Genomic DNA, 18,000 nt, shown 5'->3' on the forward strand with positions numbered 1-18,000 from the left:
TCAAGGGCTCTTTGGATAGTTAAACGTCCTTCACAGGGTACAGATTTTAATATCAGCAACAATACTCCTGAAGTACAACGGTTGGCAAACATGCAGTGGTCCCTGAAGACTGGAGGGAGGCCCTACCATGCTAAATGAAGGCATGATGACTCAGGCAGAGTCATATCACAACTATATCAGTCAGAGTCAATAGTGCAATACAAATCATTGCACATTACTTGAGTGATAATGCCTCCTGCTAACCTTTTTTTTGAAGCCAATGCTGCCAATTGCCCTACATTTTATCATTTATCTGACACGTTTATTCAAACCAATGTACATATGAAGATAGCAGTTGAGGGTTAAGGGTCTTGCTCAAAGTCCCTGTGGCTATCTAGCAATCCTGGGGTTTTGAACTCAAACCTTTCACATCACTCATAATCTTATCCACTGAGAAAACACTGCCGCAATATCTGGGTGACATGATAATTATGCCAAACAGCATGTCACAGCTAAGGGTGACTAAGACATGCCAGATCTGCTATTTGCTGCTAAAAAGTACTCAAAACTTAGTGTCTTCAATATCTAAAAAGATATGGAGTCTGTGTGGTTTCTCTGCAATCATAATGCTGGTTCGCTTACAGAACACAAGTACAGTCACTGGGAATCATAAGCCAGCCATCACCGTCAGCCAAAAACGAAACACTCACATTGTGTCACTGACAATGTCCTCTAAAGTACCAACACATTTAGTGCCAGTTATTTTACAACACAAAAACACCCATTTTATAGTTAGTAGAAGAAGCTGTGTATACTGTATGCAATAACTGAAAGAAAGATGGATTGGAGTACAAGTTTTATTATTTTTTTCATGAACACTGATGTGTATATAAGAAATATCACTGTAAGGCTATTATTAGGTGTATACAATGCTTAAACATCAAGCCCCAAAAGGGCACAGAACAGCATCTTTTTAACCACCATAGCATACTTGTCTGATTTATTATATAGTGAATCCTTGATCTTCAGTTCATTTGACTATAATGGATGAGCCCTTTTTTTTTTTTAAAAGCTATATTACTCAACTGAGCATAATTTTAGTAATAGATACAAAAACAGACAGAGGAATGGTGAGAGAATAAGAATACTGCTTCAGTTTTAGTGATATGTGAATGGACTAGAGTTTGTTGCATGTAGGATGTGTCTTTGTTAAAAGGCAATTGAGAGAATCACACATACCGCTGGGAGAGGGAGCTGACACTTAAGCAAATTAATCATAGCACTCTAAACACTACTATATTACAAAATGTGATCTAATGATGGACGAAGGGGGCCTTTTTTCACATTGGGAATAGTTTTCACGCTACTCTCTCCCCCTCTCTCCCCCTCTCTCTCTGGGCAACACAGAGTACATTTTCCTTTTCACACATACACAAAGAGCTCTCACAAAACTCACAGAACAGAGTTCTTAGTCATGTAGACTTGATGGGTCCCAAAGACTGAGTACACTACAGCCATGTACAGCAACTGCCAAAATTACTTTTAGTGAATGCAGAACTGTCATGTAAAATTACATTTTTCCGTTTGAGGGTGGGGAGTGGTATCCAGCCTGGCGGATAAACCTGCCCTGCTGTTCCCCACCTATTATATGCAGGCAAACAGGGCAGCCCCCTCAGCAAAGCTCCTGTCAGAGGTCAACGTGGCGACCTCGACTCCAGATCTCCAGCCTGAGACCCAAGTAGCAGTCTCACCTACAGAGCTTCAGCCAGAGGTCAACACGGCGACCTTATCTCCAGAGCTCCAGCGTGAGACCCACAAGGTGGTCTCCCCTGCAGAGTTCCTGCCAGAGGTCAACGTGGTGACCTCCTCCCCAAAGCTCCAGCCCGAGTCCCAAGAAGTGGTCTTCTCTGCCAAGCTTCAGACGGAGGTCAATGTGGCAACCTCCTACCCAGCACTCCAGCATGAGACCCACAAGGTGACCTCTCATGTCAAGTTCCTGTCTGAGCGTGACAAGACAGCCTCCCAAGCCATGTTCCTGTCTCAGGGCGACGAGACGGCCTCCCAAGCCATGTTCCTGTCTCAGGGCAACGAGACGGCCTCCCAAGCCATGTTCCTGTCTCAGGGCGACGAGACGGCCTCCCAAGCCATGTTCCTGTCTGAGGGCGACGAGGTGACCTTGCATGTCAAGTTTCAGTCTGAGGTCAAAGAGATGTCCTCCAAAACCTTGTTCCTGTCTGAAGCGACAAGACGGCCTCCCAAGCCAGGTACCTATCTGAGGTCAACATCACAACCAACAATGTTATGCTCATGCCCAATACTGACGAGACAGACAACCAAGCTCTGCTTACACTAGAGTCTGCTGACATGGCCAACCAAGCCCTACTCCTGCCTGACGCCAACGTCACAACCAATCAAATTATGCACATGCCTGAGACTGACAACACAGCCAACCAAGATCAGCCTGCAGAGTCAACGGAAAATGACACTCAGCCTCACTGTTCAGCTGATGTTTCTCCACCTTCCGTTGTAGCCAATAGCTCCAATTTTCTCCTACACCCTACATCCCCAGACATCACTAGCCCAGGCTTCTCTACAGATGTTGCTCCACTTTCCCACTCTGCTGGGGACATTGCTCTGCCATCCTGCTCCACTGAGGACGTCATTCTTCCTCCTTGTTCCATGGAGGACATCGCTCCACACTCTAGAAAGGCAGATGAGATGGCCTACCAAGTCGAGCCCATGTATAAAGCTGACGACACAACTTCCCAAGCCTGGGTCTTTCTCCATATGGAACACACAGACACGTGACCTTCTCCTGCGGTCTAATCACACACACCTGTTCCCAATCACACTGATAATTACACCACACTACTTAAGAGACTGCTCATTCACAAGGTCTTTGTGAAGTATTACACTTGGTTGATATTTTCTCTGTCATTTACCAAGCCTTGGTCTCATGTTGTTATTCTGGTTTTGACTTTGTTTCTAGTTTCTTCTTTTGTGCTTTGCCTTACCTGCTTTATGCCCATTTGACTGACCCTTTGACTGTTCTGACCATGCCTATGTTTCATGATTTGGATTTGTCTGCCTATCTCTCCTATAATAAAGCACTTAACTGCAATTGCATCTGTCCTAACCCTCATTAGGTAACAAACAAAATCTTTAAGAAAACAAATATATTTTGCCAAAACAATGGGGAACTGTTTTTACTTGGGTTACTTTCAAAGTTTCCAAGCTTCTGGCCATCTTCCTGTAAAGAACAGGTAAGGACCTGGTTTAACGAACGCAGCAGTAATTGTCAGTCTGCTTAAAAATGTCTAAAATCTCACTAGCTCAGTGAAATTTCTCAAAATTTGATGAAGTTTTTGTATAGGTCACATGCCATAGCAAAATGGACATAAGTCTAATCAATTCATTTTGTAATCAGATACTGGCTGTCAAAAGGTCTTTGATGTTCCTGCAAACATTGTGTAGAGAATGAACCAGAAAATGGTTTTAAAACGTTGAAATGATCTAGTAAAAATAATATAAAGATAAAAAGAAATTTAGTCAACTGAACTGACTGAATTAATCAGTGATTATTATTTAAGAGTGAACAGAAATCAATGGAGTGAAGCGACAGCACTGAGGCTCATGTTTAAATTATGGGAATGACTTTAACTTGGGTAATGAGACGGAGAATGATGTGGATGACGCTGATAAATCTGAAGGTAGGTGGGGGTAATAAGATTTTAAAAGTGCCTTACATCTGGTTGAGATGCCTATTCACAGAGAAACACATGTAGTTAAGGAAAGTCTGTAGTTTTCAGAACTACTATATATACACACAGTACTGTAGAACATTTCAAAGGGTATTTCCAGGCCACCACACATGTAATACATAATTCAGCTGTAAGAGTTTTCAGGCACTCCACTTGGACCTCAGGCCATCCTGTTATAACCATCACTTTCCTTCCCCCTCTGAGCTTGCACTTATACTGAAGCTCAGTTTCTTTTATTTTAGAGCATGACGAATTGTAATGCCTGTTCAGATACATCTTTGTCTGAATGTGTGTGTGTGTGTCTGTGTAGGGTAAGGCCACTATTATACAAATGCATTGCATTAAATTTTTACAGTGTTAATATATTTTGACATATCTGAAACTAGCCACTTAAGTGTATCTGAAGTGTAGTGTCAAATTCTGGAAGTAGGTATAATACAAAAGAATAATGTGATGCAAATACAGGTGCATCTCAGAAAATTAGAATATCGTGGAAAAGTTCATTTTTTAATTCATTTTATAATCAGCTAATTAACTCAAAATGCCTGCAAAGGTTCCCTGAACCGTTATTCTCTCAGTCTGGTTCAGTACACACAACCATAATCATGTGGTTTCAGGATGATGAACGTAAATTTTGCATTACATTTGGAAATCAAGATCCCAGAGTCTGGAAGAAGAGTGGAGAGGCACAGAATCCAAGTTGCTTTAAGTCCAGTGTGAAGTTTCCACAGTCAGTGATGATTTGGGGTGCCATGTCATCTGCTGGTGTTGGTCCACTGTGTTTTCTCAAGTTGAGAGTCAATCTGAAAATTTATTGTGGTTGTGTGTACTGAACCAGATAGAGATTAAAGGCTTATTAAACCTTTGCAGATGATTTGAGTTAATTAGCCCATTAGAGCTTTTCTCAGGTCAACATTTCTGTATTATAAATTCTTTATTCTAATATTTTGAGCTACTGCATTTTTTATTTCCATGAGCTGTAAGCCATAATAATCAAGATTAAAACAAAAAAGGCTTGAAATATCTCACTTTATGTGTAATGAATCTAGAATATATGAAATTTCAACTTTTTAAATTAAATTATGGGAAAAAAATGAACTTTTCCACGATATTCAATTTTTTATTTGAGATGCACCTATGATGTAAATAAGGAAACATTTCCAGGACAAATAGATAGGTGTGTGCGTGTGCGTGCATGTGCAAACATAGCAGGAGGTTCTTAGATGGTAACAGAACAGTTGCTTTTGCAGTCTGACAGTAGGCAACATCCAGGCCCTCAGCTGGCATCACACACACGCTCAACGCAGCGAAATATATCAGACATCAGCTTTGGCTCAGGACCTCATACCCTTAAGCCGTGTGTGTGTGTGTTTGACTGAGATGATACAGAGAGTGAAAGAGAAATGCCCAGGAGGACATGCAAATCACTGAGCAAACATCTCTTCACCTCCTCCACTCCATCATGTCAGCTGTGCAGATGCTGCCAAGCTGCACAAACATTCAGGCCACAGTGGGGTATTTTTTTCTTTATTCCATAACGCATATTTCATAGAAAACCATTTCTCGCAGCATAGACCCAAATAGTGTATAAGTGTTCTCTCTCTTTCTCTCTCTCTCTCTTCAGTGATTGTCAGAGTTGATCAGCTCACTGGGTGAGTTTAGCACTAAAGAGACTGAGGATTTTAACTGTGTGTGTGTGTGTGTGTGTGTGTGTGTTATTTGTCAGTGCGTATGACCAACTCTATGTAATTACCTTAACAGAAAACGCCTTTATGTGAACACATATTACTGTAATTTAACCTCTCACTTTAGCACTGTTCCAAACATGTCCTCCCTTTTGTCCCCCCTCATTATCATCTAGTATCTGAATGAGGTCAAGATCTACTAGAGAAAGAGCTGAAGGAATCTTTGCCTTCTAAGAAATGGTCTCAGCTAATAATGCAGTGCCTTTCCACTGCTGATTCCTCTTTTCCAAATATAACTGCCTTCAGGGCTTTGAAAGCTTAAGGGCCACAATCAGCTATCAGTGAATCAAACTAGATTTTGGGGGTAGATTTTACAATTAGTAATGGAGCTGCAAGCAAGTGTACTACAATGCAAGTTTGTTAAAAGGTGTGTAAATGTCACCAGCTGTGCACTGCAAAGATAAGATCCATTTTCCCTCCTGCCATTCCTAGTAATTTAAACAATACAAACTAGTGAACAAGGAGCATGACTTCCACAAAAGTGACCAGTTTAAAAAAGTGGTAGTGGGAGGTTATAGTTTTAGGCTCTCTAGCAATGCCAGTAGGTGAATTCTTTATCCCACCAGTATAAGCACACATTCACAGCTAGGAACAGGCATTTTTTTCCCCCTGCTGCACATTTCACTCCTGCAACACTGATTAGAAAATAAGATATGGGAGAAAAGGTGACTTTCCATAGGCTTCCACTAGACACAGAACAGAAAAAAAAACAAAAAACATTCTATTAATTTCATAACATGGTCTTGGCCACACGGCAGGAATACATCCTGCACCTGACACCAGAGCAACCACAAAGCCATTTACACAAAGCTGCAATTTAAAGTAAATCAATCCACTTATTGGTATGTATTTGGAAGGTAGGAGGAAGCCAGGGAAACCCATACATACACTGTTAGCATTGCACACATACATTCACTCTAGCTCAGATCTGAGGCCTGGGATCCTGGAACTGTGAGGTGACAATGGTACCCACTAGATAATGCACATTTTTCCATGATCTGTGCCATGGATAGCCATAAATATCCATGTTATGTGCTTATTGCCTTGAAACTGACCATCTCAGAGGTGGTCCAATCCCCTGCACTGAACTTGAGGCAATATTGATATGGCACACTTGGCTGGCAGATATTAATTCTGGCTCAGAGTCTAATCTGGCCCAAGCCCCTTAGTCTAAACAGCTTGCTATTTGCAAACACCCAGGCCAAGCAAGCACAACAAGAAGCCCAGAAAACAATCTGAATTACTCTCTAGATGAATCAATGACTTGGCGACAGACAAGGCTTAGCTGAATTTTTACAACCTGAAGGCCTGGTTTTCTCAGATAGGTGCCAACTTTGCGAACAATAAAATCCTAAAAACAATTACCAGAAAAACCCTAGCATATGACAGCTGAATGTATAAATGACAAAACATTGTTTGTTGAACTTGATGAATACGATTTTTAATTTTTGGACCAAAAGTAATTGGTAAATTGGATGCTCACCAGTTCCATGGCCAGGTGTGTGTTATTCCCTCATTATTGCACTTACAAGTAAGCAGATCCAATATCTAGGGTTGATTTCAAGTTTGACATTTGCATTTGGAATATGTTGCTGTTAACGCTCAATATGCTCTCAAAGAGGCTGAAAAAATGAAAAACCCATCAGAGAGATAGCTAAAATATTAGGTGTAGCTAAATCAACTATTTGTATATTCGTAAAAAGAATGAATGTACTGGTGAGCTCAGGAACACCAAAATGCCCAGAGGACCACAGAAAACAACTGAGGTAGACAGAATGATTCTTTCCCTGGTGAAGAAAAACCCATTCAAAACAGTTGGCCAGACCAAGAACACCCTCCAGGAGATACAGACCAGATTCGATTTAGCCAAAACCAACTTAAAAAGTCTGTACAGTATTTGAACAACATCCTATGGACAGATGAGACAAATATCAACTTGATGGAAAGAGAAGAGTATGGGCAATGAAAGGAACTGCTCATGATCTGTAGAACATCATCTCATCTTATATAGTGGGAATGTATGACTGCCAATGGAAATGGTTTCCTTGTATTTATAGATGATGTGGCTGCTGACAAAAGCAGCAGGATGAATTCTAAAGGGTACAACCCTGAAGAATCTGCCTTTTGTGCTGGGATCACTCTTTGGTCCTGCTGCCATAGAGGCCCTAATAAGAAGGTGCAGGTTTCAGAAACACATAGTCAGTATAATCTTTAGGACTCTTTATGTTCCAAGATCAGGGAGAAGTTGGACTTTGCCCGACAGCCCACCGAGCACAGGATGCCCACAATTGACCACTGATACACTCAGGTCCATAAGTATTTGGACAGTGACACAGTTGTAATTTTGCCTCTGTACACCTCCACAGTGGATCTGAAATGAAGCATGTCAATCAAGATGTGACTGAAGTGTAGACTTTCAGCTTTAAGTGGTTTTGCAAAATTATTTAATTAACTGTTCAAGAATTACAGACATTTTTTACATAGTCCTTCAATTTTCCCAGGCTCAAAAGTAGTTGGACAATTGACTGATAAGCGGTTTCATGGTTCTTTGTTATTTCATTACAAATTCATGAGATAAAAGATCTGGAATTGATTCCAAGTGTTGAATTTGCATTTGGTAGCGGTTCATGGGAACTCTCAATAAGTGGTCCAAAGACGTCTCGATGCAAGTGAAAGAGGCCATAATTAGGATGAAAAAACTGCAGCCCTATCAAAGAGCTAGCAGAAACTTCAGGAGTGGACAAATCAACAATTTGAGACATTCTTAAAAAGAAGGAATGCACTGGTGAGCTCAGCATCACAAACAGGCCTGGAAGGCCACAGAAGACAGCTAAAGTGGATGATCACAAAATTCTTTCCTTGTTGATGAAAAATTCCTTCACAACATCTAGCCAAGTCAAGAACACTCTGGAGGAAGTAGGCATATCATTGTCAAAGTTTACAATCAAGACACCTTCATGAATGCAAATACAGACGATTTACCTCAAGAAGCAAACCACTGGTAACACTCAAGAACAGAAAGGCCAGATTAGACTTAAAGAAACAACAACAAACATACAAACAAACAAAAACCTGCCCAGTTCTGATGCAAGATTAACTTGTACCAGAATGATGGGAAGAAAAGAGTATCCAAAGCATACTGCATACATCATCTGTCAAACATGTGGCGGAAGTATTATGGTATGGTCATGTATGGCTGCCAGTGGAACCGGGTTACTGGTGTTTGATTATGTGACTGCTGATAGAAGTAGCAGGATGAATTCTGAAGTGTATAGGGCTATTCTTTTTGCTCAGTTCATGTGTCTGTGTGTGCTATACTTTTCTGATTCAGTAAAAGGCCGAAAAACCGACAGAACAGCGCGTCACAGTACAGCTGGTTAATGACCCAAAAATACAGTGAAAGCAACCCAAGCAAAGAAATGGAGTGTTCTTAAATGGCTGAGTCAGTCACCTGACCTCAACCCAATTTAACCACAAATCAAGGGAAGAAACTCAGCATTTGGTGATATTCATGGGTTCCAGATTTCAGGCAGTCAATGAAAAGGATTTGCATCCAAGTATTAAAAATAATCCTAATATTTATGATTATCTTAGCTTGTCCAATCACTTTTGAGCCTGTGAAAATGGAGGAACTATGTAAAAAAATGGATGTAACTCCTAAATTGTTAATACAATATTTTTGCTAAATTCTTTGAATTAAAGATGAAAGTCTAACCTGCAATCCTAAACTTAATTTCAAATCCATTGTGGTGGTATAGTGGCAAAATTACAAAAAGTGTCACAGTCCAAATACTTATGGACCTGATTGTATATGCCTTTACTCAATTGGTTCAAATCAGCACTTTAACTAAACCACAACAAAACTTTAATTTAGCTTTTTTGTGAACCATTCAGAGGTGGATTTACTCCTAGGCTTTGGATCATTGTCTTGCTGCACTTCAGTTTCAAATTACAGACTGAACTTATTGATGCAAGAGAGGCCTGTAGTTCCTAAAATCTAAGATAGAACAAAGGCAAACTGAGTAAAAACAAAATATAGTTTTTAAATCATAATGTTATTGTGACAAGGAGGAGGGCATGGCCAGGCTGTGAGGACGCACACCTGATTTGGCTAATCAGTGGGAGAGAGATATAAAGGAGTGTCTGGAAGCGAGTGTAACAAACTTTAAAGTTGGGCAAGGATTAGGTGGGAACAGGCTGAAAAGAACAGAACATAAACATAACAAAACATAAACGTAACAAAGTGCACATGTGGCTCTCTCTCTGCTAGGGATGTCAAGACACCAAAAATCTAGTAGTCGGTACCGATACCACCAAAAGTACACGATACTCGATACCACGGTGTGGTATAAAAACAAAACAAAAAATAATTAATTAAAAACTCTTCTGGAGGACATCCTCCTCTGGCTGATCCTGGTAGTGAGAGGCAGAGAGAGAGAGAGAGAGATTTTAGTTATCAAACACTGTCTGACAATGAGTGGAGGTGCAGCACTCCTAAACACACACACACACACACACACACACACACACACACACACACACACACACACACCCCTCAGTTTAAATTCACTGATATGGTGGCAAGCCAAAAAGATTTATTAAAAGCATTAACATTTGAATAATTATTAGTGACATTAGGCTACATTTAGCTGACAGGACACGGGCTGAATGGCGATGCATGGTGGCCCATTAGGAGGTAGTTTATAACACTGCAATGTTTTAGCGTCGTTTATCAAATGACTGGCTATCGCAAACATTACATGGAGCATAACGTTAGCTGGTTTCATGGCTTCAATGCCAGCTGCCTCAAACAAACATAATATAGGGCCGGTCTTTCAGGTGCTTCGCCAAATTCCAGGTGTTTCCTCGCTATGTTTGAAATGAATGATAGCATCGGTTACACACCAGCTTCACAGCATCAATTATATGTTTGTCGTCATCCGCCTCGAATGCGAAGTATTTCCATATTCCATACCACCTTTCTTCTCAAAGAGTTGCGGTGGAGCTAAACTTCTGTAGTTTTCCCCGTGTGCTTGTATTTGTTGTTCTTCTTCTTCTACACCACTTGTGGACCGACTAAAACACTTGCACGTATTTTCTGCCCCCATCAGGTCCGGAAGAATTGCAACCTCGGTACCACCATTAGAATCAGTTCCAATGGTACTTCAGAAAAACAAAGTACCTCACGTTTTAAGAATGCTGGTACCGACTTGGTACAGCAGTTTCGGTTCTCGTGACATCCCCACTCTCTGCGCATCCATCTGCTCCTTTATCTCTCTCTTCCACTGATTAGCCAAATCAGTGCCAGATGTGCATCCTCACAGCCAGGCCACTGCCTCCTCCTCGTCACAATAACTATCATTTAAAAACTTTTTGATTTTGTGTTTACTCAATTTCCCTTTGTGCCATCTTAGATTTTGTTTTGATTTCTGAAACAATTTAGTATGCAATATACACAAAACCAGAAGACATCAGGATGGGGCAAATACTTTTTCACAGCACTGTAGTGCTGCTGTCCCAAATGGACAGTTTTTCACATCAAACCAGGTCACTTGCATTTGTGGATCTGGTCACTGAGACTGAATCTAGCAGTCAAGGAAACACTTCTGAACACTAGAGCCTTAAGGCATGACCTTTGTATGCTCTTAAGCAGGAGTACTTCTGCCAATGATGATCACCTCATTAGCTGAACGTGGTACATTGCCTGATTCTTTGGATTCTGAACTGTCTCCAGGCACTTCTAAAGAGTGGTAAGCCCCATCTACGCTAAAGGTGCAGGTGGCAGCCATTGCAGCACAGTGCATGACATCTCGCCAGGGTCTCATAGGCCTAATACTGCCTTTCTAAAGGGACCAAGGCACCTCCACCCTCTAAAATCCCTTAGGACACTGGCATGACCTTCAGGAGAGGAATGGAGTTCATATTTGTTAACAGACACAGGATGATGTTTGACTTTGTTGTACTGTTTAATCATTGACCATGTTTTCCATTGCCTTGCAATATGTGTGCATTCGTGAACACACACACACACACACACACACACACACACACACACAGAGAGAAAGAGAGAGGGAGAAAGAGCGAGAGAGAGAAATCAAGGTTACAAAACAACCCAAAGGTTAAAAAGTGTTTTACAAAAAGAATACAACAAGCTGCAAGGAATGTTTTGCACTATGCAACGCATGTTTGTTAACAGCTGCTACCTAAAATTATACCTTTAGTAATTATAATTGAACAAAAGTACAATATTTTGTCCTTATGTTGTTCCTATGAACATCTTTGTTGCAGATATTCTAACCTCAGACTTCACCTTCAGTGAGAGTTGCTACTGGGTTACTCTTCTGTGAAGCGGTCCTTATGTATTTTTAGATCACGTCATTTGACTGTATACATAAGGACCGCTTCACAGAAGAGTAATCCAGTATTAACTTGCATTGCTGCCACTTTTTCTGCTGTAATGTGTACACAGTTCTGCTTTACAACAACAAAAAACGGCAACCAAAAAAAACCCACAACACAATTCACATCACATCACAAGCCCATTCCATACAACTTTGCCACACGAATTAAATAAACTGACAGTGCTGTAAAATAAAAGCAATTCCACTACATCAAATTTAATTCTACTATATTCAAGCTTTAGTGTTAATGTGCAGTGCCAGTCTTACCTTGTGAGTTATTTTAATAACGGTCTTTCAGATAATGTTGTTATCCCTAGTTGTTCCCCTTCCCCAGGCTGTCTTATTACTGTTCTCCTTAAGTTGTGTTCAGTGAAAACATATTGCATTCCCCTGTCATGTTTTTGTTAGTGTGTTTACAGTGAACATGTGACATTTCCACTGTGTCATTGCTCTACAGAGGGTCAAAGTTTCTGGAGCAGAGCCATAACCGGGCCTTTCCATTACGTTTTTGTGTTTTAGCACAATTAAACATGCATCATGTACAGGCATCTATGGGATGTCAATACTATTCTCATGCTCATACAGAGGGTTCAGAAAGTATACAGAATATGGACTCAATGCACTTTTTTGTCCCACAATGACAAAGCAAATACTTAATAATAATAATAATAATAATATCAACAATAATAATAATAATAATAATAATAATAACAAAAATTATTATTATTATTATTATTATTATTATTTATTTAACTTTTTTGTGCAAATGGATTAACATCAAAAGCTGAAATATCTCATTTAGATAAGTATTCAGACCCTTTATTCAGTACTTTATAGAAGGACCTTTGGCAGTAAGTTTTCTAGATAGCAGTAAGTTTAACTCGTCTTCCTGGATAAGACTGAACCCACAGTGATGAGAGATCCCCGATGAGAAAGCTAATAAGTCTATGTGCCTAATTTACACTCATAATATTTTAATGTCAGTCACCTTATAGCCCTACATACCCTTAAAATTCAGAATTATTAAGCAAAACTTATGGATAATTTACCTGAAGTTAAGAAAAAAAAAATGTCACTTGTAGAAATAATATGCTTTGTGCTTAACAAAAAAATAACAAATGTACTTTCTTGCCTCTGATATCATTAATAATAATAATAATAATAATAATAATAATAATAATAATAATCACCCAGTGCGAATGTATATAATACAATAAATTAGCTGACTTTTAAATATTCTGTCTCTATTGAATGAGACTTTTTTTCCCCCCTCCCATCCTGGCCTTTTATCTCACTCACTCTCTCATTTTTGACATTCCATTTTTTTTCCATAGCCAATCCACAACTATAAAATAATATAAAATAAGATGGTTTTGATTGTGAGTTACAACTGAGGGAATCCATAAGCTGCTCTGAGGATAAAACAGAGATTGTAAGACGCTATAATGGCAAAGTGTTTATAAGTTATTTAAAAATATTCCAATCACATTAATATCTTAACATGCAATCTTTGACTATATTTCTGAAGGAATATCTGTGAACCCAAGCACATTAAATGTGTGTATTTATTTTCTGTCTTGTTCATTTTACCCAAGGATGTGTAAACTTTTGTATTTGACACTATAGACCTCAAATTGCAATCTGTGGTGTCTTTACGGAAGCAGTTCACCTTGTGGGACACATAGTATTCCTGTGAGATACCTATAAGTAATGAACAAGCTAAAAGGACAGTTTTGACAGCACATTAACTTAACTATGGCACAACTTCCAGGTAACCTTTCGTAGGAACATATTTATCGCTATGCTGTCAAAAACAGTCATGAATCACACATTAATGACACATTGTGAGCCAAAAGTTCCTAGTGAATCTTCAGTAACAGTTTCATCCTGGTCAGGGTTGTAGTGGATCTGGAGCCCATTCTGGGAACACTGGGCGTGAGGTGGGAATACACCTTGGATGGGACACCAGTGCATCACAGGGCACCATGCACACACACATTTACTCCTAGGGGCAAGTTAGAGCAGCCAATCCAACTAATTTCATGTTTTTGGAAACCCGCGTGGACATGGAAAGAATGTGCACACAGATAGTAACTCGAGGTCGGGATTGAACCCTGGAGCAGTGAGATGCCAGTGCTACCCACTGCACCACCATGCTGCATTCAACAAAATATGACCAATCTATTAAAATCACTATGCTCTTGAAATAATAATTTTGCTTACAATATTAGTAATGGGCCTCATCTATCAATGTGTATATGAATGACTTTATGTGTAATTCATACAAACATCTGCACAAGAATTTGACATTTATGAACATCCTGTAAATTTTGAAAAATATTCATGCCCTACTCCTACTCCATAGCATGCATACATTTACACATAAGAATACTAATGTAAACCTCGACTTGATTGACATCAAATCATATAATTTGCATGGATTATTATATTATATATGGAGTATTCTGTCAAGTTTAAATTGCATCCTTTTATTGTGTTTATGGCATTTAGCAGACTCGCTAATCCAGGGAGATTTACAGAAGCACTTTTAGAAGTCTCAAAAAAACACATCCTCATGCGAGTTCACTAGGAGAGAGAGTCTAAAAATAACATCTAAAAAATTTGTGAAAGCCAAACACTGAGGCGGATGAGCTACAACAGCAGAAGTACATGTCGGGTTCTAGTTCTGTCAGCCAAGAACAGAAAGCTGAGGCTGCAGTGGCACAGACGCACCAAAACTGGACAGATGAAGACTGGAAAAATGTAGCCTAGTCTGCTGAATCTCAATTTCTGCTGAGGCACACAGATGGTAGGGTCAGAATATGGCACCAACAGCATGAATCCATGGACCCAATCTGCCTTGTGTCAACAGTCCAGGATGGTGGAGGTGGTGTAATGATGTGGGGAATGTTTTCTTGGCACACTTTTTGCCCATTAATACCAATCAATCATCACTTGAATGCCACAGCCTATTTCAGTACTGTTGGACTGTCACAAAGCAAAAGCCGTCTCAAGCTGGCTTCATGAACATCACAATGAGTTCAATGTTCTTCCGTGGACATCCCAGTCACTAAATCCTAATCATCTAAATCCTTTGGGATCTAAAACCTTCGCGATGTGGTAGAACGGGAGATTTGAGTATGAAAGTGCACCTGAAAAATCTGCTCGAATTGCGTGATGCAATCATGACAACATGAATCTCAAATGAACGTCTTGTGGAATCCATGCCACGAAGAACTGAGGCTGTTTTTGAGAGGAAAGGGAGGCCCTACCCAGGATTAGTAGTGTTCCTAATAAAAGTGCTCTGTGAGTGTATATTCTGTTATTCACATTACATGGTGTAGACCATTTTAAACATTACATCATTCACCTTTAATTAGTTCATGATACAAATATTCAAATTCAGCAGTGCATAATAACTTGAAATAACTACTTTAAGTGATTTGCTCATTTCGTAGTTATTTTGGTGGGATACAGTGCCTTCAGTCAGATTAAACAATTTGGGACACATCTGTCTGTTCATAAATGGATCCGTTACAGAGTCTTATGTTTCTAAAATGGGTTAAGTTGCCCTCGGGTGACAGAAGGTGCTTCCAAACTGAAACCTGGAAAGTCAGCACGGTTATTCATTAGCAGTGAGGTTGGTTATAATTAACGCGTTTTATGCAACCCAGGTGTTTGTGTGTGTGTGTGTGATCTTATCTAACCCTCAATAGAAATACCTCTAGCTTTCTGAGACTTGAAAACATCTGATTAACCCTAAACATGAAGTTACAATGCAAATATCAGAATATCTTTTCCAACCTCGATTTATTTACCTCAACGCTTAACTGTTTAACCTTTTCTAAAAAAAAAAAAAAAAAATTAACAGGAAAAGGATAATATATGACGTATGTTTGCTTGCACTGCCAATTAAGGAGGAACTACACAACAAAACTTCGAACAAACTATAACAATTCCCAACGACATTTGACATTTCACCGCATAATCCAGTAATACAAGCGGATATTAAGACACTTCATACAGTTGGGGTAACGTTAAAGAAGTACACGTTCATCTTACCTGGCGTGTGTGGGTTTATAACTCCAGGTTTTGATAAGGCAGTTTGAACACAGAAGATAGTAGCAAATATGCCGAAAAGTCTAAATACTCAAAGCGCTTCTAAAACTGAAATTCATTTAAAAAACCCTTTACCTGAATTAGGGCAGGACGCTGAGTCCTAATGTTTTCAAAGGAGTGACGGTTGTAAAGGTCACGCCCACTTATACTTCAGAATAGGTGCGCGACCTCCGCTTCTCCCTCTTCTCACGTGGTCTTGTGTCAAAAGGCCTATGTCTTTAAGAAGTACATTTCCCTTTCTTTTCGTTCTTTTTTTCTGTCAAGTAAGTTTTTTTTAAATGAAGATAAAGGATTTCAATTGAAAGTGACAAAGAAGACAGACTCCTTTTAAAAACAACTTTAAAGATATATACATACACATGTACATATACACATATACCATAGAAATTAACAATAGAATGAAGGAAAATGACATTGTATACTCAATTTATTAAACAAGCTATTACAATAATCTATTAACCCACCCACCCCCACTGCCTGCTGAAGATGAAATCCAACTACAAACTAAATGAATGAGGAAAAAAGCCAAATAAAGGCAACTAAAGGGCAATGTCTCATATGTCTATTAAATAATGAGTTTACCTTATCTAACAGACAAGCAGATGCCAAATCTTGTCAAGTTGTACATATTTGCCCTTGAAAGAGTATCTAATTTGTTAGAGATGTAGGGTGGAAGTCAATTCCCTCACCAGCAAGCCATCTTTTGCCAGCCAACATTTCCGTTTATGTATATTAGTAAATTTTCTGAGAGACAAAACAGCAACTATCCTGGTTACAATTCAAATGTGATTTAAAAAAACAAAACAAAAACAAAACAAAACAAAAAAACAACACTTTGCTCTATCTGCAAACAGGGAATGCATTTTCTTCTACTGCGCTTTCTCCAAGCTGCCTTTTCTCCATAATACTCTAAACATTTGTCCTCAAACTTTGGAAATGAATCAAAACTTATGGTGCTTAACTCAGGATGCTTAACAAAGACTGCATGAAAAAAGATGAGCTAAGGCCTCTAACTGTACATAGACAAGACAATGTGGACTAACAAGGTAGGCATCTAATGAAGTATCCAGTAAGAATATATAGTGTTAAAAAATCCCATCAACGCTTATACACATTTATTTTTTTGTTTATTTGGCACCAGCCCAGGATAGCAAACACCATTAGCAAATATTAACTATCCTAACTTGTCTCTGTTATTTGGCAAGTGACTGCTTTCCCAAGAATGTCAGTGTTGGAAAGACTTCCCCCCCATGACTGATTGGCCATGTTTTCTGTCCTGGTTCTTATATAAATAATAATGGCTAATCCCCATCTGCTTATTATGAAATTAACAAGAAATGAAACGAGCAAGAAAAATGACAAAATAAGCCCAGCACAGAAATGAAATGAAATTAACAACAGCTGTAATATATTTAATTATCAACTATGATCCATTCTTGTGTTTATCTTGTTCTGCTTAATGAACAGCATGTTATGGTCATGGTGATAAGCAGTTATTTAAATTTTTTACAAGGTTGCAATTATTCAAATTCTGATTTCACTATATAATTATGACAATTGAATCAGAGGCCATTAATTATCCACCTTTTGCTACCAGTAAGCCAAACAAACAAGCCCAATCAAGATAAGTTTTACAATGACATCTAGCATAAAATTTGGGGAAGAATTAATTAGGGGTTTGCTCTTACCCAGACACATTCAGGTCTTTATTAGTTTCTGACTTCATTAAGGACAATCAATGACAAGATTTGCTCTATGTCAGGGGTGTCCAATCTTATCTGGACAGGGCCGGTGTGAGCACAGGTTTTCAGTGTAACCAAGCAGAAACCACACCTGAGTCTACTGAAAGCCAAGATCAACTGTTTAAGGTGGAATCAGGTGTGGTTCCTGCTTGATTGTAATGAAAACCTGTACCCTCACCGGCCCTTTGTGGATCAGATTGGACACCCCTCCTCGATATTATTAGAAAAAAATTTCACCAGATGGCTTTCTAAA

The 18,000-nt window shown here is 39.2% G+C and overlaps 1 protein-coding gene across 5 annotated transcripts in view; it reads right to left on the reverse strand.

Annotated features, from left to right (window-relative positions):
- Positions 1-17,793, reverse strand: part of LOC108279429 (paralemmin-1) — a 44,253-nt gene extending 26,460 nt beyond the window's left edge. The window contains exon 1 of one of the 5 annotated variants that reach the window (XM_047150127.2): positions 17,694-17,793. In XM_047150127.2, the coding sequence (XP_047006083.1) occupies positions 17,694-17,731 (38 nt within the window). In that variant the 5' untranslated portion in view covers positions 17,732-17,793. The other 4 variants (XM_017493658.3, XM_017493675.3, XM_017493667.2 and 1 more) reach the window with 4 other exon arrangements.
- Positions 17,794-18,000: the final 207 nt, after the last annotated feature.

This window comes from Ictalurus punctatus, chromosome 2 (genome assembly GCF_001660625.3).
Source record: "Ictalurus punctatus breed USDA103 chromosome 2, Coco_2.0, whole genome shotgun sequence".
NCBI classification, from domain to species: Eukaryota; Metazoa; Chordata; class Actinopteri; order Siluriformes; family Ictaluridae; genus Ictalurus; species Ictalurus punctatus.